This window comes from Gossypium hirsutum, chromosome A08 (genome assembly GCF_007990345.1).
Source record: "Gossypium hirsutum isolate 1008001.06 chromosome A08, Gossypium_hirsutum_v2.1, whole genome shotgun sequence".
NCBI lineage: Eukaryota > Viridiplantae > Streptophyta > Magnoliopsida > Malvales > Malvaceae > Gossypium > Gossypium hirsutum.
This window is the reverse complement of record NC_053431.1, coordinates 90551633-90573174: the sequence shown is the minus strand read 5'-3', so window position 1 is coordinate 90573174 and position 21542 is coordinate 90551633. Positions and strand designations below refer to the sequence as shown.

The window sequence follows — 21542 nt, the reverse complement described above, 5'->3', positions numbered from 1 at the left end:
TAAATATGGGCACAAACTTGAGAATATGCTATTTTGCATGCAAAAGCACTTGTGTGTATCAGGCCAATAAGTTATAATAAAAACTCCCTATTACAATTGGCTTTTGGTCAAGAGCCAAATATTTTCCATATTAGAATTTTTAGATATGTTGTATATATGTCAACTGATCCACCACAACACATAAAGATGGGCCATCATAGGAGGTTGAAAATGTATATTGATAAGAGTCTCCTTATATAATGAAATATTTTTGAGCTATTAACTTGAGATTTAGTTATGACATGAATTTTCAATTATTATGAGATAATTTCCCCAACATTAGGGGGAGAGAATAAAAAGTTGGATGAATAAAGTACTTGAAATGAATTATCATTGTCTAAGATCCTCGTTTTAGTAGATAATTCATTTTACAAATCAATTATCAGATTCATTTATTAACCTAAAGAGAATTACGAAATCTCACATACAAGCTGAAAATGCTCCAATACGAATTGATGTCCCAATAGGGCGAACTGTTAGTGCAAAAGAAAATAATCCACACCTGAAGCGTAGAAGGCCAGCCGGTTTCAAAAATAAAAATCATCGTAAAAAGAAATGAGCAAATATTCAATATGTTCATATTGTGGAGGCAAGTGTTCAAGAGGCCAAAGATATAACTAATAAAAAAACCCCAATGTAATACCCCTATCCCGTCTCCATTACTGAAATAGAGATTACGAAGTGTTACCGAGCAAAATAGAACAATTTGACTTCTTTACAAAATAGTTAAACAAATAAATTACAAACATATAACTTACTAATCAATTTATGATATAATTACATTTATGGGTCTTAAATCAAGCTTATGGGACCCTAAAAACAGTTTGAGAACAGTCTGGGATCAAATCAATACAAATTAGAAAATTTTAGAAAAACTTGAAAATTGCAAAACAGGGGTTACACACAGCCTGTGGCCAAGCCATGTGACATAGCCTAGACCGTGTGAACATTCAAAGTCAGGACACACGACTGTGTTCCAACTCGTGTGAGTATTCGAAATAGGGCCACACGATCGTGTCGCAGGCCATGTGACATGTAACACCCCTTAACCCTAGACCGTCGCCTGAACAAGGTTACGAGGCATTACAGAACATATCAGATAATTTACAATTAATTCGAAATAAATGACATGCATATCTTGATTTAATCATAAAGTCCCTATAATGGACCCTCGAGGTCCAAATCACACGTTAGAATCGAATCGAGACTTGTTCGGGTACTTCGGAAACTTTTCGTAAATTTTTTTTTAAAACTCAATATAACCCCTTTATAAATATCTAACCTTCCTTGCAAGTTTCAAACTGATACCAATCCAAAACAAATCTTTCAACCATTACATTTGCACACTAAATATACCTAAATTATGCCTATAACTTTGACTTAACCATATAATCAAATTACATTCATAAAATCATATAAAATTTTACTAACTAGCTTTATTCATTTTTCTTCCCAAGTTTAATACCAAACTTACCAAATTTGTCAAACCATTTCATTTAACTTAGTACCAAAACACCAAATATCATTTATTACAACAAAAATAATAAAATATTTTAAAGTGACCATTACAACACCTATGTACATGCCACTTTCATTTAAGGAAGAAAACATCACCAAAATTTTTGTGCTAGAGTTAGGATCGTTCGGATGCTGGACCGGGATTCTGGAATCCTATTGACCTGCGCACGAAAACAACCGTACACTGAGTACTTCATACTCAGTGGTATTACTATAATTCAAATAATAATAATAATGGAATATAATTATCAAGCATATAACTACCCAATTTTTCAAATATCAATTCATTCTTAAACTTTCATTAATTAACAATAACAATATAATTTTTTTAGCTATTCTTCAATTTCATTCACATATCATATGTCTCAATTTCAATCACTACATGAACATTTAGTTCATGCCTTTCATTTCCAATCTCAATTTCAATCCACAATTCAACTTTCTCACATTTTCAATAGTATAATCAATCAAATTTATTTAATTTTTCCCATTTTGGTTATTCACCTTATTAACAAACCTGGACTTTGACGGATACATGGATTCCAACCCAAACACACCAGTACGGCATATTGTGCCTAAGACGGTACATAGTACCTGATTAGTATACGACACATAAGTGCCTGAAATGACACACGAGGTGCCTGATATACGACACATAAAGTGCCTGATCGGCAAAGCCGATAAATCCCGTACTCTTCCAAATCCTATGGCATGCTAACTATATCCGACTTAGCCCAACTAGTTCATAGGGTATTCCAATTCTCAATTAAGTTTTCACTTTCATACCAAATTTAAGATCACTATTTAGTTTCAATTTCACATTCAAATCAATATACAATTCAATTATACATACAAATTCACCATCCAATCCAATTCCCATTGAACTCAAATATTAATACTTACCTTATACTCATTTATTAAATATAAAATTTATATAAAACATTTAATAAAAAGTAATTTGAATTATAGTAATACAAACCTGGATTTGTTTGATTACTCCTCGATAACTTTTCCCTTTTCTTTCGATGCCGATGCTTCGGGTTCTTTGCTAGCAATTAAAGCTTTAAGCTCCCAAACCCTAGTTTCTCCTTTTATTTTCTTTCTTTCTTTTCTTTCCTCTGTTTCGAAATGCTTCTGTTGTTCTTTCTTTCTTTTGTTTTCTTTATTTATTTCATTTATTTTATTCTTTTACTTTATTAACTTAATAATAATAATTATTATAATAAATATTTTATTTAATAACAAATATATATATTAAAATTGGATGCACATATATTTTACACTTGCCTATTATCATCACCATCCAATTGTCCTTATTCTATTTATTTTATATAATTTAATATTTTAATATAATAAAATTCTTTTTACTTAAATAAAAAATAATTAAATAAATATATTACAAATGTCTAAATATATGCATTATTCTTATATAATTTAATCACCATACATTTGTCTTTATTTTAATTTATTTTTAATAATAATAATAATAATCATAATTTAGTAATATAAATTGTAATTTGATAGAATAATAATAATGATAAATAATAAATATCTATTTACTTAAATAAAAAGTAATTAAATAAATATCTTACAAATGTATGCATACTATTATTACATTTGTATATTTTTATCATCATACACTTGGCTTTAATTTAATTTAATTCATAATATGATATTTATAATTAATTAATTTAATAATATATTTTATAATTAAATTATATATATTTACATGATTAAAATCTAAAAATATCTTAGATTTTTAACATGCTTGCCGCCTCAACTTATGCTAAATGGCTTATTTGTCATTTTAGCCCTTTTTACTTTCTATTAATCTATAATTCAACTTTTACCCTTTATTCAATTTAGTCCTTTTTCCTAATTTCTCTTAATTAGGCTAAATTCACTTAATTAAAGCATATTTAAACACACAACTGGCCTAAAAAATATTCCTAATAAATATTTGCGAACCCATTTTGCTAAGACGGAGGCCTGATAATGTACTTTTTCGATGCTCGTGAATTTTGGGTCATTACATGACAAACTGTTTTGGATCACATGACCATGTGCTAGGCTATGTGAATACTACAACTTAAAACAATAAATACACACGGCTGTGTGACGGCCTATGTCTCTGGCAGTGTGCACCATTTTTTACTCTTAAAACAAGCAATTTCATGCACCATTCCTTGCACAACAAGACATGCCATATCTAGATCATTTCCTAGGTTCAAAAACACATTCAAATCATCAATTACATGCCAAAATTTCATTCATCCTATATTTAACCAATATATCCTTCAAAGGCACCATGATCAAAGGTTATTCCTTCAAACAACCAAGCTAAGAAGAACACATAACATTAACCACCTATTCATGATCAAACCATCAACCAAAATGGCCAAAGCATAGACATACTAAAAAATTACCATTCCAAAGTGTTAACATCTATCTCTTCACTATTAAGAATCAACCCAACCAAAAACATTTCAACTTCATAAGCCCAATCCAAAGATACAAAAAAGATGAAAAAAGATGAAAACTAGATATGCATAAACAAGTTAACTAGTCTATAAAAGAGAAACATCAATGCCTCTGAAATTATGAGGGTAATCAGTATTGGGAATTTACATATTTTTGTTTCCATTTCCTCTCCTTTTGAAGATGAAGGATGGCCCATCACTTATCCATTTTCTTGAGGTAAACAACAATTGTTCCTTTTCAAGTTTAAGGCTTAATCATATCCCATTTCTAGCTCCTTTACTTTTTTTTTTCTTCTTTTTTATTGCTTCTCCTTTTCAGGTTTATTGGGCTTTTTAAACCAGTTTCTCCCAAAGCCCAATCCAAATGTTAGTACATTGCCCCAGGCCCTAGCAATCTGGGTTGTTTTTAAGTTCTAAAATTCTCCTTATTTCTTTTAAGTATAAAAATATTCTTGGCCCTGCTTGCTGCTTTATTTGCCAATAACTGGGCCACAGTGGCATTTCTCACAACTACTAGACGCGCGCTGCAGAACTTAATTTTTAATTTTTCCAAGTGTAAGCAGATAAGGCATATTCGTTGAAGTTTGGAATGTTCTCTTTTTACAACCAAAGCAATATGCCATTGGCTTCTATGATAGCAGTGTGCCCTTATTTCGATTGTAGACTGCAGACCATAGCATTTGAAGCTCAAGTCCGTATTTTGTTGATTGAAAGCGTGCAAGCTGATATCATGAAGCCACTTAGAGGAGGCTATATATTTTCTTTCTGGATTGCTTTTTTTTTTAATCTTTACAGCACCAAATGAGGTACGTATTCCTACCCCTACTCTACTTTTGTCCAGCAATTGGTGTTTTTTTTTTCTTTATTCGTATTGTAGGGTCATCCAATACTTTATACTTCTTTTTCTCTGTATTATAAAACCTAAAGATGGAAGAAAAGGAAGTCTATGGGTGAAGAAAAGGGTAGCCTTTATATGTTTAACTGCCTACCGCAACACAACTTGTGAAGAGATGTTGATAATTTGAACTTGTGAAGAAAAGGGAATATGTCTTGGTTTGGTTGGGGTTTTGCCATTTTGGAAGCTGAGGGTGAGGGATAGCATTAGCAAAGCCCTTCATATTCCTAACAAGCCTTGAAAGGTTGCCCTCTATGACTAGAGGATGGTCATTATGGTTAATTCATGACAAAACAGTTCCCTCGATGAGCTGATTTATGACTATGCTAGTCAATGAGACATACATGTTTACTGGTTAGCTCCTGGATCTGTGGGGTTCAAATCTTAGATTTGTTGAATGCCGGTTCTTAACCGTGATTGAATGAATTGGTCACATAGGAACGGAACTGGATGTAGGGTCATCAACATCTGTCAACATAAGTAATAATCTTCCCATCCTGAAGACATTTCAATCTTCAAAAGGGTTATATGACAGAATTTGCTGTTTGTTTTTGAATTTGTGATGCTTTTTATGGCTACATCTTTCACGGATTTGTTGGGATATTCTTATTTGTTCCTCTTGTGGCCCTACGAGGAAACTCCCTTTGTGGCTGTCAGATAATTGTCTTAACCACTAACAAGAAGTCCCAAAAATTTACAATGCATGCTTCCACAGCCTAAATTCCTCTAGTTGCAAATCGAGCTTCAAATTTCACCCACATTTTGTCAGATGTATGCATTATCAGATTACAAGTGTGAGTAGTAATAAATGATAAGGAATAAGACACATGTCCTGCACCTTCTTTTAAAACATGTAAATATATATTCAATATCATGTTAATTAAACTTTTCTTATTTTTATACTCGAGAAGGCGGTATTAGTTGTATTTGTATATTGATGAACCTTTTCCTAGAAACATCTTTCTAGATTATGTCTATTTATTTTATTTTTCTTTGTTAAATCTAGAAGAGACACATCACACATTGAAAAGGGACTCATAATTTTCAAGTTAGACTTCCTTTAGTATTGACCACAAATCAATCATTTAATTATAAGCGGGTCCCTTCAATGAGGTCTACAAAAAAATTCAAATATTTTATTTTTGTCTACAAATTCATCATGTCTTTTAATATTTTTATTAATATCATTCTTCTAATTTCCCAATTAAAATAATAAAACTAATTTAATATAATAATTAAGGACTTACGCCATTACCTCCAACATCAAGAAATATAAACAAATCTGACGGTTTATAAAATTCCACGTTTTAGTCATGAATGTCCCCATCAAGATCTAACGCCCGTTAACCTCGAATCTGTAAAACCTACTGTATGATCATTTTACATACGCCTGCTCCACATCGGGTTCCGGTTTTACTCCAAACTTACAGCTTCGGAAATCCAAACCTATGAACAGTCCAGATCAAAACCGCAACATTAAGCGGTCTAGATTAAATCTAATTTGTAGACCATCTATTTAGCCTCAAAAGGAATTGGAGTTTAAAAAAGTAGAACAGAATAGCACAAGTAGAAGTAGAACACTGTAATTTCCGTTTCTCGAGTTTCCTTTTCGATCTTCAAACTCTTAGTTAGGCTTATAGAAATACTGTGGGAAAATAATGTCTGATCACGAAGACAAGCACGAGGAATCGTTGTTGGAGAAGATATCAGAGAAGAACAAAGGCCATGATTTATCTTCCTCCTCCTCGGATTCCGATGACGACAAGCCATCAGAATCCTCCATGAAGGCCAAAGTCTTTCGTCTGTTTGGAAGAGAAAGGCCCGTTCACGACGTTTTCGGTGGAGGCAAACGTATGTTACAAAACCCTTTTCTTCATTTCTTAAATTTGTTCACTTCGTTTTTTAGCTTCTTATAAGCCTGGGTTTTTTTTTTGAAGTTTCGGTTTTCGTTTTGCATCCGTGAATCCGTTTTCAAAAAAAAAAAATTGTTGGTGATCGTAAAGAGTTATTTTCTTGCTCATTTAGATGGAGGTTTTGATTAACTGATGTTGTTCGAGTTGAATTAAGGTTTTTGATCTGTTGGTATCTGATTGACTATAGAAGAAAGTAAATTTTTGGATCTTTAATCGATTTGATGTGAATTGTTGTACTGAAGTTTACTTTTTTTGCTTTATGAGAAGGAACAATGTCTGAGATTATCTTATTTCATCAATAATTTTGTAGTTAGTTGATTATCAATAATATTCCCTGATAACAATTTGATAACTTTTAATTGATTGTCATCAGTAACTACTACCTTCTGGCTGGCAATAATTGTTTATAATGCATACTTATAATTGGGTGTATGTGTAATAGAGGCTGATATTTTCCTGTGGAGGAACAAAAAGATTTCGGCAGGAACACTAGGTGTTGCAACTGTGATATGGGTTTTGTTTGAATTGCTCGAATACCACCTTCTCACACTAGTCTGTCACTTGTTGATACTTGCTCTTGCATTACTCTTCTTGTGGTCAAATGCTGCTACTTTCATCCACAAGTAAGCTCTTGAATTTTTTCTTTAATTTAGTGACTGTATTTGTATACTGGTTTCTCATTGCTTGAGATGATGTTAAATTGTTTTGAATAGGTCTCCACCTCGCATCCCTGAAGTTCAAATACCCAAGGACCCAGTTTTAGAGTTTGCCCAAGCGCTTAGGTTTGAGATTAACAGGGGTTTCGCCGTCCTGCGGGATATTGCATCAGGAAGAGATCTTAAGAAGTTCCTCTCTGTATGTTTCTTTTTCTTTACTTGTTTTATTGTTATGAATAGCTTTCTTGTTGATTATTTGCAGTTATTCCTTCGACTTATGATTGAGATACTGATGCAATAGTTACATAGTTTAATTTTACCTGAGCTTTTTATCTATTTAAAGATGTTCTAGCATTTTACCATGCATTTGACCATCATATTGGATTCGGCACTATGATTGGTCAGGTGATCGTTGGCTTGTGGGTCTCGTCTATTGTGGGAAGTTGGTGCAACTTCTTGACACTGTTCTACATAGGTATATGACTTACCTTCTAACGTTTTGCTTCCTTCCCCTTAAATACATTTTGGTTTCCTTATTTTATTTTAATGGTCTTGCAAAATAGTATTCGTACTACTGCACACCGTGCCTGTTCTGTATGAGAAGTATGAAGACAAGGTGGACCCATTGGCCGAGAAAGCATGGCATGAGATCAAGAAGCAGTATGCAGTGTTTGATGCAAAAGTACTGAGTAAGATTCCCAAGAGACCATTGAAGGAGAAGAAGAAAGATTAGATTACTGGTGAAGATGTTGGTGTTGCTAGGTCCTGACATACATCTGCTAGCTGTGTTTGTGAAGGTAGTAATATTGTATCCAGTATTAGCTAGAGGCCTGCTTTCATACCTTTATTTTCATAGTCACTGTTCACAATTTGATGAATATGTGATCTCTTTTTAGATCTTGTTTTTACTACATACATGGTGGCCTTTTATGGGTCCATATGTTATGTAGCAATATGTTATTATATTGCATGTTGTGAAGTAGTGTATTGTACATTGGGTTGAAGGTTCTCTCAAATTATTCTGGATACCTTTCTGAATGATTCACTTTGCTGTATGTTTGTTGCATATGTTAACTGTTGACATATAACTGCAGCCTATTGCTAGATATCTGATGTGCATCCTATAGTATTTGTTATCTTAGGAATTTTCTTGGAAAGACGAGTAAAATCTTGGTTTGCGTTAGAATTGCAACTAGCTTATGGTAGGAAATCCTGCGTGAAACTACAAAATGGTTGGTGCAGCTCCAAGTCCAAATGTAAGAGAGTTGAGTAATAAAAAATTATCACAAGAACAGAAGTACTTCTCCTCGCTTGGCATCGTGCTCCTACTCTACTCTTGACCATATAAACAAAGATGGATAATAGTTGAAGGATTCACATATTCTTCCAGCCAATTTTGCAAGTCTTGATAGGTAGACATATCAGCGAAGCTTGGTCCAGCATCTTAGGCGATTGACATTGACTAGCATAGTCTTCCTTCAACTAACATTTATTTTTCTGCAAGGCTTTACAGTTTCACCTTTAAGTTCTTCGGGCCTTACGAGAACAAGCATCACTAGCTCCTTTGCTCTCGTGTCACTAAATATAACATGCTTGTTTGGTGCAACCTATGTGATTTTGCCAACTGCCCTACCGTGCGCTTAAGAAATGGATCAATGTTACTCCAGTTGTTCCATTAATATTGAATATATTTGAGAGCAACTTCACCTGAATCTAGGACTCATTTGATGCACTGCATGCATCCTCTGTAATTGGTCTTTATGGCTTTTTGTGCGGATGATGATTACTGACAACGGGAAGGATCAAATTTTGAATGAAATGCAACCGAAAAATTAAAACCTTATCAAAAGCATTTTATAATTAATTAAAAAAAAAAGAGAGAATGCTGGGGCCTGAAACTGGAATCACCGTCCAGATGTTGATAAATGGAAGGTACACGCACTATTATTTCCAAGGCGAAAATACATGCATTCCTGTACCTGAAGGTTTTTTTTTTTAAATAATTATTTTAATCTTTCACTAAAAGAGAGAGAAAAGAGGAGACCCTTTTTGTTTTTATTGGACATAATTAAAGATTTAAGACCTTTTTGTTAAAATCATCTGATTGATGGTTTAGTAGCATTGGTCTATACAAAAATAGAATGAATTTTCAAACACCCTAGCAACAAATGGAAAAGCAAGAATTATTATCTACCATAAAGAAAGAGAGAGTCCTCATCTAACAATTCAAACTTGCAGTTTTACAGTTCCAAGATTGAAGGCTGCCTTTGGCCAAAATGGACATGTAATCTTTCATTCCGTTTGGTTGCTTTTACTGTCCCCGGTATAGTGGACAAACAGAAACAGTGGAGCAGTTCTCTGGAGCCACGTTGGATCAACTGAATCGCATTCGTGTTGCTTGTACCATTCAGTTGGAGACCTGTAAATTCCTAGACATTCATTCAATCAAGAATATACTGTAACAAGCATACCCCAGAAAATTGGCCTGACGCATGTGCTTCACTAGCACTGGATCAGCCAAAGCTAACATGAGAAGACAAGATTGATTATCTCATTAAATCCAAGAACACAAAGCCGTTCCAGAGGCTGTGCAGAAGCATAGATGGCAATAGATTCCTTGACCGTGCAAAAACAACACCCATCACCATTCCTAGGAAAATAAGCGGCAACATTCTCTGTACATTAAAATGTGCCAGAGCAAAGGCAACTGAACTTACCAGTATTGCACTCCATACAGGCATGTATCTGGTCAAGGAAGGGAGAAGGAAACCTCGAAAAACTATCTCCTCCCACAGAGGAGCACAAATCGAAACAACTATCGCATATAGTGCCATGGCTACTGGATCTCTTGCTAAAATTGATTGTTCAACACTTGAAAGGGTTACAGGTGTAGAAGGCATAAGGGGCAACAAGGTCAGATTGAACTGAGATAATTGGTTGACGAAAGGGAACATGAGGCATCCTAGAGCAACATCAAAGAGCCACTTCCCTCTTAAGCTAAATCTAAACCAATCTGATGGAAGGGGATGAAAGTGAGACAGACACCGATGTAGTATTGCAATCCCAGCAATGCCTTCAGTTACATCAGTCACAAGGCTGAACAAGGCTTGTCCTTTGAATGTTAGAGATTCCTTGCTGAAGCCTGCCATGTGAGCTGCAAAAGGAATCATCCAAGACCCAATGAACCAAAATGCAGCTACCCAAAGAAGCATAACCTGCATAACCACAAAAAATATTATCATGCAACTGATTGACACATTTATACTTCATCCAAGTTTCAATGAGATTGGCATACAACAACCTTTCATTCCTTCAGTCCCCTCATTTATTACAGTTTCTAGTCTTATTCATTAACATCTAGCTTCAGATATGATGATTTTAATCTATTATAAAAAATTGTTCCACTTATTTACTGAAATTCATTTTCAATACTTATCTCATGGACAGAAAAAAAAAAAAACTGTCAAGTGCCAGCTATGAAACAATAAACAAAGATTTGTTCATGCTATCTAGCAGAAAATATTGAAACTACAACCAGTGACAAACTAGGAAGAATGTAAGACAAAGTCTCAACTTTCTTAGCTGTTTCTTTCTGTCTAATTAACAGACAAACCATACTTAACATCTACAAAAGCTAAGAAGGCAGTTGCAGATGCCAAATGTATTTCTACAGAGTACCAAGTAAAACAAACTAACCTGCAGAATAGTCTCTGCTGTCCATGGTACAGTCCACCCACTACCAACAGTCCTCGAGACAGCATCAGCAGCCTGCACTATAACCAGATAATTTCATCATTTTTCCCCATATTGTTAAAAAAGAAAGAATGGAGAACAAAAATGCAAAGAAATTAGCAAACATGTTTACACAATTGACAAACTCTGCACTTCAAAGCTCAAATTTTTTATCCCTTGAATCTATTTCTACACCTTTGATCTAGAACCACCTAGTCTGTATTGTGGTAAGAGTCAGATGGCATTTAGTAAAATATGCCATATAACATTTTCTCAACAATTGCAAATAAGTTCACCTATGACAAACGAGCAACACCTTGATTCTCCTATAAATTCTATCTCAGATTGAAGTTTGGTTAATAAATCCATCGTCCAGCCTCAGCGGGCTTGTTGCTATAGAGTCAGTGATCGACCAAAGAGTAGTAGTGGGCATACAGATTAAACTGAAGGTAGGCCATGCATTGAATTTAACCACATTAAAGGAACACATCACCTCTTTAAGAGTAGATTTCCAATCTCTTCTGTGAGCACTTGACTTATATAACTCAGTTTGCACTAATTCTTCAGGCAGAAAATGTTCAATGTATTCAGGTTTTGGATTCTCTGGGGAAAACCCCTCATGTCTAAAGCATGAAATTTTCCATTTCTGCGATTTAAAAACAAAACCATTAACCATAAATGACTATGAACCAATATTATAGTTAACATAATTTCATTAACATAACCGGAATAAGGAGATATTCAATTGAACGACCAAAAAAGAAAAACCCAACATGTTAACAAAAGCTACTTTGTGGTTTAAATGGCCTGATCAAGTTTCCAGATACATAGTTTACTCTTTCTTCCTCCTTTTTCTCAGCAACCAGGCAGAACTAAACTAACTGCAATTCAGCTCAGGGTCAAAAACCAATATTAAAAAAATATCCATTTAGGTAAAAGTTTAACTAACCAACACAGGCGTAGAGAGATTAAAATTTCCAATTTTGCTTTAATTAAAATTTCCTCCATTTTCTCGGCAGCCCATTTTTCAGCTTCAGATTGTCAGAGGTAAAGTTTAACATAAAAATGAAAAGAGCAAAAATGCATGAGCATTTGTACTTACGCTCTTGGTGAGCCTGGGTTTGCGTTCAAAGATCCGCGATAAAGAAAAGGTAGGGGGGCGGTTGGGAACCCGAAATTTGAAGAGAGAAGGTGCAAAAATAGGGCGGTGAGAGAGAGAGTGGGAGCTCAACATGAGGCCCTAATTTCAACAACTTCTGTCAGCTTGCATTAAAAGGCATAACTGGAAATGACAAAGCTTATTTTGTGAATTTGGCTCTCTGTGTTAAGGGTGGCGGAAGCTAGTTTCCAGTTTCCTTGGTGATTTATTTTGGGTGGTGGACAGGATTTTAGGGGGTTGTTTCCAATGGAGGAATTCATATTTCTGTGAATAATAATAGTTCCGGGAAATGGGATTCTTCTTTTTTCCTAAAAATAATAAATTTTCATTTGGTGGTCCCTTTCATGTTACCTTTTGATTTTCCCCCAAAATAAGTTAAAAAATTTCATTAGGTTTAAAATCTCGATGCAATTGCAATTTTGTCCAATTCCCCCAATTGATTGAGAGATGCTATTTCAATTTAGGATTAGAATATAGAGAGAAGAGAGAAGAGAGAAGAGATTGGTGCTCAAAAGAAATCGCAATTAGACTTAGATATTTAAAAATTAATAGTGGACCAATAGGATGATACTTTTGAAAACTATTATTAATTCGTACTTTTAGTCTTTGGTGATTTGCAATTTTTTTTAAAGAAAAGATAAGTTACATCAAATTAATTGCATAAAAGCACTACTCTTTTATTCTTTTATAAAAATTCTAAAATTTTTTTAGAAACTTCATTAAAAACTTGTAGACTTGATTTCTCTCAGCATATGTTTGATCCTCTATTGCCTTTCAATTCTCATAACACGTTGGGCCCTTTTAAGCACAGTAATATCTAGATCGTTCAATCCAAAATCAGTCAAGGCCTGAATTATCTCAAGATTATCAGTCTAAATTATAGTCCGTTTGTACCCTTTATTTAGTAAAATAAGGATCCCATCTAGGGTACCCTATACTTCAGCCTTAAACGGGGAAAAATTACCCAAGTAACAATTGAATCCTAGTATCCAATTTTTAAACTGATCTTGTACCATGCCTCCTATAGTAGCATTGCCCGTATCTCCAACCACCTCACCATCAGTGAGTAAATGGACCCACGTACCATTGGTATTAGTAACGTAACTTGAGCTGAGGGTATTATTTTTGCACCCACTAATATGTAGCTTGAGTTGAAGAGCCCATCCAATAGAGTCTTTTACCACTTCAATTACCAACCAAGAAATATTTTAAAAGATGAAAAGATTCCTATTCTTCTAGATGCGCCAAGCAATTAATCCAAAGAGACACGATTGTGTGACCCCACTATCCTACAATCTCAAATGACAACAAAGGTTAGAAGAAAGCCAAACCTGAAAAGTGTCAGAAAAGAACCTTTGTTAGAGTTGATTTGGAAGCACATGCATCGACACATCCTTCGCTGCTAGATAATCTCAGAGTACATGCACCATATCCTCGAAATCATGCCCGTACACAGTGCAAAAGTTACTATGACCAATCCCATGTCTTCTGTGCTCCAAATTAATAATGAGTCTTTCTTTAAAAGCTATCCAAAGGAAAAATCTCACTCTTTGATATCCCTCATATTTCCAAATAATCTTTCAAAAATCCTCTTTAGAGTTTCAAGTTCCTTCTTTTAAAGACCAGAAAGCACTATGTATGAAAAGGCACCTGATGCTGAACGAGCCCATATCACTCTATCCGAGCCTGAATCAGGATGAGGAGGAGGGGTACTAACAATCCTATTAATCACTTCTTTAGGTAACCATATGAAAAATAGATCCAAGTTCCAGCTTCCATCAGATTTGACCAAATCTCTTACAAAGCAATCCAAATCAAGGTTAACAAAAGATGGAATTTGTGAAAGTAAAGGACCAATACCTGGGATCCAAGAATCTTTCCAATAGTGGATGCTTGTGCCATTACCAATGGACCAAGCTAAGTTCTCACGGAGCAAAGACCATATCTTAGAGAGTGACCGCTATAAGTGCGAACATTGGCTCTTAGTAATAAATTCTAGGAGTTGCTCTTTCCAGCCATATTTCAAACGGAGGACACAAACCCATAAAGCATTATTCTTGGACACTAAGTTGAAATCGATCTTCATGAGAAACGACATATTTTGATAATTCAAGTGACAAAAACCAAGCCTACCTCGAGACCGTGGCTGACATATTGAATCCTAACCTACTAACGACATTTTTGGATGACCATCAATGCAGCCCCAAATAAACTATCTAACCAATCTCTCGATTTTTGTGTAAACTCCTCAGTATCAGCATAAATTGCATAAAGTAATTCAGAATGCATAAAAGAAATGACTGGGCCAAGGTTATTCTTCTCGCTATGGATAACTTCCTTGCATCCCAATTTTGCAATTTGCGCCTTACCTTTTCAACAACAAAGCTCATAGTACTATTAGTTACCCTATCATGAAGGAGAGGGACACCTAAATAGGTACCAAGGTTCTGAACATCTTAAAAGTCGAACATTTGGGTAATTCGATTATGAGTATCATCTTCAATTCCTTTATAAAAGTAAATAGTACTTTTTCTATTATTGATTTTGTGCCTCAAAAACTTGAAAAAATGGTTCAAAATGTTCTACAATAAATAAGCTTAATTAAGCACTACTTTACAAAAGATAACCAAGCTATTTGTAAAGAACAAATGAGAAATTGTAGAGCCTGCTTTTGAAAGATGAATTGGTCGCTATATATTGATCTCAATTTCTGAATGAATAATATGAACAAGTCATTCCATGCATAACACAAAGAGGTATGGTGATAGTGGACATCCTTGTTAGATCACTTTTATCGACTTAAACTTCTAGGTAGGAACTCTATTTTAGAGAATCTGCATAGAAGAGGAAGATATTGCTGACATGATCACTTTTCGAAGAAATTCAAGTATCCGAGCAGCCTTTAAAGAAGCGCCAATAAAATTCCAACTGACTCTATCATAAGCCTTTTCCAAATCCAACTTAATTGCCATCTAGTTTTTCCCATTTCGTTTGTATCGCATAGAATGTATGACTTCCTGCGCTAAAATAATATTATCATAGATATTTTAACCAAATATGAATCTGGCTTGCTCTTGAGAAATAAATTTAGGGAAAACCAATTTAAACCGATTTGCAATCACTTTCATTACCAATTTATACAAGACAAAATATAGACTAATTGGATGAAATTGACTGAAGTTTTCAGGGCAATCCTTTCTGGGGATTGGAACAATCAGAGTATTATTCAACTCCAGTTTAATAGGATTCCCAAAAAAGACCCCCTTCACCCCCTTGCAAACATCATTACCAAGGGTGTAACGGCCCGTTTTCGGTAAAATCAGAATATGGTTTCGGGACTACAAATCCGATTTCAGAAGAAAAATTATTTTTATATTATTTTATGGTCTATAGTATGATAGTAATGTCATATAAAAATTTCGTAAAGAAATTTTACCAATAACATGTTTAATTTGATAAAGGACCAAATTGCACAAAGTGTAAAAGTTGAGTTCTAATAGCTAAAAGGATTAAATAGCTATGGAATTCAAAATTTGAGGTACTTATATGACAAATAGACCATTAAAAATGCTTATTGGTTAAGGATGATGATTCATCCATGGAAAATAAAATAAAGAAAAGGAATAAATTGGAAAGTGAAATAATAAAAGATGATAAATGATAAAAAAATAAAAATATCATCATTTATACCATCTTTCCAAAAATAAAACCATGGAAACCCTAGCCATGGAAACCTAAGCTCAAGCCAACTTATTTTGCTTGATTAGGTAAGTATTCTTGCCCCGTTTTTAATAATTTTTATATTTCTGATATCGTAATAGCTTAATCTAGCTATCTCGGGGACTAATTTGTAAATTTATCAAAGAACTAGGGTTTTTCCATGGATGAACATAGATGAATTATGAAGTTTTATGATAGAAAATGAAAGGTTGTTGATAGATAAACAACTTTTATAAAGTAAACTTTGATGAAATTATGATTTAGGGACTAAATTGAAAAGATATAAAATTCATGGAAAAATAAAAATTTTATGAAATACATGGGATGTAAATTTTACATGTAAAAATCGGCTAGGCTTGGAATAAGGATTAAATTGCATGAATTTCATTTTTCGAGCCTAGTGACAAAATCGTCATTAATTAAAAGTTTAGGGGCAAAATTATAATTTTTCCTAAGATCTGAATTGAATTGAAATGAATATGAATTAATTTTAAATTCATTCATATAGACTCGGATAGACCAAATTTGGAGTTAGAACGAGGAAAAGAGAAAATGTCGTATTTGTATATTTTACGTACATGAACATTTGTCGAGGTAAGTTCGTGTAACTAAATTGTGTATATTTATATGCTCGAATTAAATGTTGTGTATGAGAATTGCATAAATTCCAAATATATGAAATCGGTTACATATCCAACAAAGCCCGATAAATATTAAATCCCGTTTGAATAATGGAATTCGATGGATACAAGACTTCCCGATTGGTTGTGGTCCTGCATGTGTTGCGGACACACCACAGCTAGTACGAGCATCTCGTTATAAGCCCTCTCGAGCTTCCCATTATATGGTTCCTGCAAGTATCCTGATCGATAGTGATCTTGCATGTGTTGCGGACTATCGCAGCTCTTTGTGAGCGTCCTGTTATATAATCAGTTGTGATCATACATATATTGCAGATACAAACGCAGCTCTTTGTAAGCGTCCTGATATGGCTTGCTTGAACTTCCCGATATATGGCTATCCAGAGCTCCTAATTAAAAGTTCTTTGTGAACTTCCTAATTATGGCTCTTATGAGCTTCTCGTTATATAGCCCGAATAAGCTTCCTGATAGGCTCTTTGTGGGCTTCCTGATTAATGGCTCTTTGTGAGCTTCCTGTTGTATGGCTTGAGGGAGGATTTTCCCGATTATGTGCTTTAAAGAGCACTCCTGAATATGAATTTACGGATTTCTGGTTTGTACACTTCGAGTGTACTACTTGTATATCCATCAATATTTTCAATGATTCAACGGGCAAAATCTTGAAGTGAGAAAATATGAACATGAAATGAATTAATACACATATCTGCCTGAAATACATGAAAATGATGATATACTATATATGGAAATACGAGATGATAATTTATGAACATGAAATTTGTTTGATGAATATGTTTATCCATGATTATAGAATTGTACACCTTGAGTGTATTACTCGTGTGACACTGACATTTCAAATGATTTAATGGGAAAAATTCCGACATGAAATAATCTAAACTCAAGACGAATTATAATGAAAATGTACTTGAAATACAAGGATATGATTTGTATATGTTATATGTACATGGAAATCTAATTATTGTTGAGCCCATATATGTTTTTTGATATTTATATGAAATATATGACTAACAAGGGTAATAAGGATATTTGTTAAGGCTCGTGATCAAGTTGATTGAATGTGCCTTGTATGTTTATATTGGATTTAAATGAGTGGTAAGTTAATTAGGGTTTAGGGTTTAGGGTTTATAGTTTAGGGTTTTAAGGTTTAGGGTTTAGGGTTTATGGTTTTAGAGGTTTAGGGTTTAGGGTTTAAGGTACGAACTTACTAAGCATTACATGCTTACTTTATTTTATTTTCCCCTGTTCTATAGTAATTCAGAGGCTCGTTGGATTGGAAGCATGGCGGAGATCACTCACACTATCCATCAGCCCATTTCGGTATATATATGGTAAATCAATTATAGTTATAATGGCATGTATAGGTTAATTGGCCAATATCGGCATATAAATACTTATTGGAATGGCTTGTGATGGATATGTTTGGTATGTGTTTGAAATGGTTGATTGATAGAAATTATATTGGCATATTGATGATTGAATTAAGTTAGCATATTTGATAAGATATGCATATATGTGAACTTGGTAATTTAAGTAAGTGTGTATACTTGATTATATGAGGTATTATATCATGTATAGGACTTGATCTCGAGTTGGGTTAAATTACCTATAATAGCTTGCGAATGTGTTAAAGTGTTAGTATAGGAGGATGACAAAATCGGGTGAGAAATATGGCTTGGAAAATAGCCTATTTTCATCCACATGAGCAAAGACATGGGCGTGTGTCTCAGTTGTGTGTGACACACAACCTAGCACATGGGCGTGTGACTTGGCCGCGTGTCCCCTGCTCATTAAAATGTCAAAAAAGAATGCCCAGAATTGATCACACAGTTTGGCACACGGGCGTGTGACCAGTGCACCTATACACGACTTAGCACACGTGCGTGTGACTTGGCCGAGTGTGCCAAGTTAGAGAGTTGCATGGCCTGAGACACAGGCATGTCCTTGGCCGTATGAACCATACAGCCTAACCATACAGGTGTGTGACCCCTGCACCTAGGAAAAATTTTGAGTTTTTTTGAAAATTTTTTTGAGTACCCAATTTAGCCCCGACTCGTTTCAAATGCATGTTTTGGACCTTAAGGGTTCATATAAGGGACTTTATGATTGATTTATGATATGAATACTGTATGATGTGGAATATCTATTATTTTATCTGTAAATTCTGGTATGCTCTATAGCCCTGTTCCAGTGAAAGATTCAGGTTAGGGGTGTTACATTTATTGGTATCCCATTGACTTTGAAAAAAAAGTGCATGGTAGCCATCACTTTCGAGAGCTTTCAACGGAGCCATGTCAAATAATGCCCTATTAATCTTTTCATTTGTGACTAACTCTTCCAAGAAAGCAATATTCGAAGGATTAATACTAGGAAAGATATTGTTTAGAAGGTCCCTATGACCTGCGAAACCCCTCCATATAATCTCTCAAAGAAACCCACTGCCTCTATTTGTAGAATTTTCTAATCAGAGCACCACTCTCCATTATAGAGACATAAGGCCATGATACGGTTAAACTTCCTTCTCTAAATTGTACGATTATAGAGGAATTTAATATTTCGATCCCTCAATTGAAGCAGTTGTACTATGCTTTTTGTCTCCAAAGCAACTCTTCATGGTTAAACACATTTTCCAACTCATCACGAATCTTCAATTCTTGTTGAACTAAATGATTTGAATCAGAATGATCTAAAGCCTTTTAGATGTTATAAAGCAACCTCATGAGATGTCATTTATGGGTTGAAAGGAACCTTTCTTTTGCCCGACTCCCATTACTACTATTAGCAGCAGGTTCTTATTGGTTCACCAAGCCCTTCCTTGGTTGGTTTAGAAAGGAGCAGGCTTTATCTTCAATTGGTCCACTGAGGCCCAAAATGGTTTTTCCTCCCTTAGATTCTTAAAGAATCCTCCGTCCAAATGAGAAATTGTTGTGGCCTTTTTGTTTGACAAGTTAAACCCAACAGTTGGTCCAATATCACATTTAGAAATATTTATCGGGCTTGCAATATTTTTAAAACCCAACTTATGAAATTGGCCTTTATTCCTTGACCCATTATCCAACCAACCATTGGTCTGGTAATAAGCCTCCCTTTTTTGTTGATTTCCACTAGGGGTTCCCTTCTAATTTATTACTCTGAATATCTGCCAACCCATTCACATTTCCAGAAATTAATTCTAGATTCAAATCCCAATCAGTCAAGGACCTAAAACGGGAACCTTCCATATCCTTTTCCTGAATTCTAGCATTCTTCTGTGCAATATCACTAAGCTTCTGCCTTGGTTTCCTTTCTACAAGCATCCAAGGCCCATAATTTTCCCCTTCTCCTCCGATCTCTCCACAACCATACTGTGATTTTCTGGTAGCAATTCAGACGGTGCTGGTTCCTTTTTCACATTCAGTTCAGAATTTCTAAATGTACAATTCTCCTTCACATGGCCATACCTTCCATAGTGGAAGCAAACCATTAGTAATATTTCGTATTCCACTCTTTGTGTTTTGCCATTGATTAAGATTTGGGACACCAATGGCCTTTCCAAACTAACATAAACAACCATCCAAGCAAAACGGTCTCTTGCCCTACTGTCTGTGTTCATATCTAATTTGGCTACCTTTCCAACCATTCCCCCTACCTTAACCAGAATTTTATGCTTTATACAAATACTTTGGTAAACCAAGGAGTCTGATCCATGCCATTACCACATTCGGATATGCCTGTGATGGGTTAAAGGCCACCGTCCATGGTTGCACTATTAAGTATTGGCAAGAGCCTTCAAAAATAACCTTCTTGTAGCCTAGCTTGTTTTGAAATTTAACAAAAAAATAACCATTTTCAATATCCATCATGTGAAATAGTGATGAGGGTTTCCACAGGCTATGAACTTTATTTTGCAAAATTGAAAAACCAATATTACGACCCAAAAGTTCTAAAATCACTGTATTATCCATACCCTTGATGACAATTTGGTGGGTCCTATTTGAAAAATTAATATATTGAACTCCATTTACGAAGGACGTTTGTATGTCCCATTCTAGAATATTAAAATCTTCCTTTTCCTCTAAGCCATTGCTAGCAATCTTGGAATGACCTACAAGCTTTTCTCTCTAAGAGATTGCTTGTTGTAGACATGTCGATCAGTGTATTATTATCCGTATTATCATCTTTATCTCTGAATCGAACCTTTTTAGGGATTAATCTTTCCACAGAGGAATTGTAATATCCTGATCTTGGGCCTAGTCGGAATAGCGGTTTTGTGACCACAAAATTCGAGATAGAAATAATTATTTTATGATTATTTTGAGGTCTATTATATGATTGCATGATTGTGTGAAAATTTCGTGAAGAAAATTTATGCATAAAGTGCTTAAATTGAAATTAGGGACTAAATCGAATAATTTGTAAAACTTGCATTCTAGAAGTTTCTAGTATGAAATTGTTTTGAAATATTAATTAGGAGGTCTTAAATAGCAATTTTACCAATTTCTAAGTCTATGGACAAAAAATTGGACATGGATGGAATTTTTGGAAAGTTTAGTAGTAAGGGCATTTTGGTCATTTATGGGTAAAATGAATTAAAATACAAAATTAAAAGCCAATTTTGCTCATATTCAACCCCATGGCCGAATATAGAAACCATGGCTAGGGTTTTTCAAGCTTCCAAGCTCGATTGTAAGTCCGTTCTAGCCTCGTTTTTAATGATTTTTACGTTTTTGGAGTCCTAGTAGCTCGATTAAGCTTATGCTAGCAATAATTCAACCTAGGGTTCGTATTTGGAAAA

At 34.5% G+C, this 21542-nt stretch overlaps 2 protein-coding genes across 4 annotated transcripts; one reads left to right on the top strand and one right to left on the bottom strand.

Annotated features, from left to right (window-relative positions):
* The first annotated feature begins 4584 nt into the window (after positions 1 to 4584).
* Positions 4585 to 8539, top strand: LOC121204974 (reticulon-like protein B3). Its single transcript, XM_041075900.1, has 5 exons — positions 4585 to 6783; positions 7288 to 7468; positions 7559 to 7700; positions 7907 to 7976; positions 8065 to 8539. Exons 1-5 carry the CDS (start codon positions 6591 to 6593, stop codon positions 8232 to 8234), a joined length of 756 nt encoding a protein of 251 aa, XP_040931834.1. The 5' UTR covers positions 4585 to 6590; the 3' UTR covers positions 8235 to 8539.
* A 1131-nt stretch (positions 8540 to 9670) lies between these two features.
* On the bottom strand, positions 9671 to 12731 carry LOC121204973 (uncharacterized). 3 transcript variants are annotated; one of them, XM_041075899.1, is made up of 5 exons: positions 12336 to 12731; positions 11727 to 11879; positions 11198 to 11269; positions 10219 to 10716; positions 9671 to 9920 (listed from the first exon to the last, which is right to left on the bottom strand). In XM_041075899.1, the coding sequence occupies exons 1-5, from the start codon at positions 12465 to 12467 to the stop codon at positions 9909 to 9911; spliced, it is 867 nt and encodes a 288-aa protein (XP_040931833.1). In that variant the 5' UTR covers positions 12468 to 12731; the 3' UTR covers positions 9671 to 9908. The 3 variants fall into 3 exon arrangements, with proteins under 3 accessions (XP_040931833.1, XP_040931831.1, XP_040931832.1); XM_041075897.1 differs by having other exon boundaries at positions 9671 to 10716; XM_041075898.1 differs by lacking the exon at positions 11727 to 11879 and having other exon boundaries at positions 9671 to 10716.
* Between the last annotated feature and the right edge of the window lie 8811 nt (positions 12732 to 21542).

Excerpts from the sequence above, each read along its gene's own strand:
- LOC121204974 (XM_041075900.1), top strand. The coding sequence starts at position 6,591 with ATGTCTGATCACGAAGACAAGCACGAGGAATCGTTGTTGGAGAAGATA. Across the intron at positions 7,701-7,906 it reads ATCTTAAGAAGTTCCTCTCT|GTGATCGTTGGCTTGTGGGT; the intron begins GTATGTTTCTTT and ends ATGATTGGTCAG. Across the intron at positions 7,977-8,064 it reads CTTGACACTGTTCTACATAG|TATTCGTACTACTGCACACC; the intron begins GTATATGACTTA and ends CTTGCAAAATAG.
- LOC121204973 (XM_041075897.1), bottom strand. The coding sequence starts at position 12,467 with ATGTTGAGCTCCCACTCTCTCTCTCACCGCCCTATTTTTGCACCTTCT. Across the intron at positions 11,880-12,335 it reads AACCCAGGCTCACCAAGAGC|AAATGGAAAATTTCATGCTT; the intron begins GTAAGTACAAAT and ends TTTAAATCGCAG. Across the intron at positions 11,270-11,726 it reads GGAAATCTACTCTTAAAGAG|GCTGCTGATGCTGTCTCGAG; the intron begins GTGATGTGTTCC and ends GTTATAGTGCAG.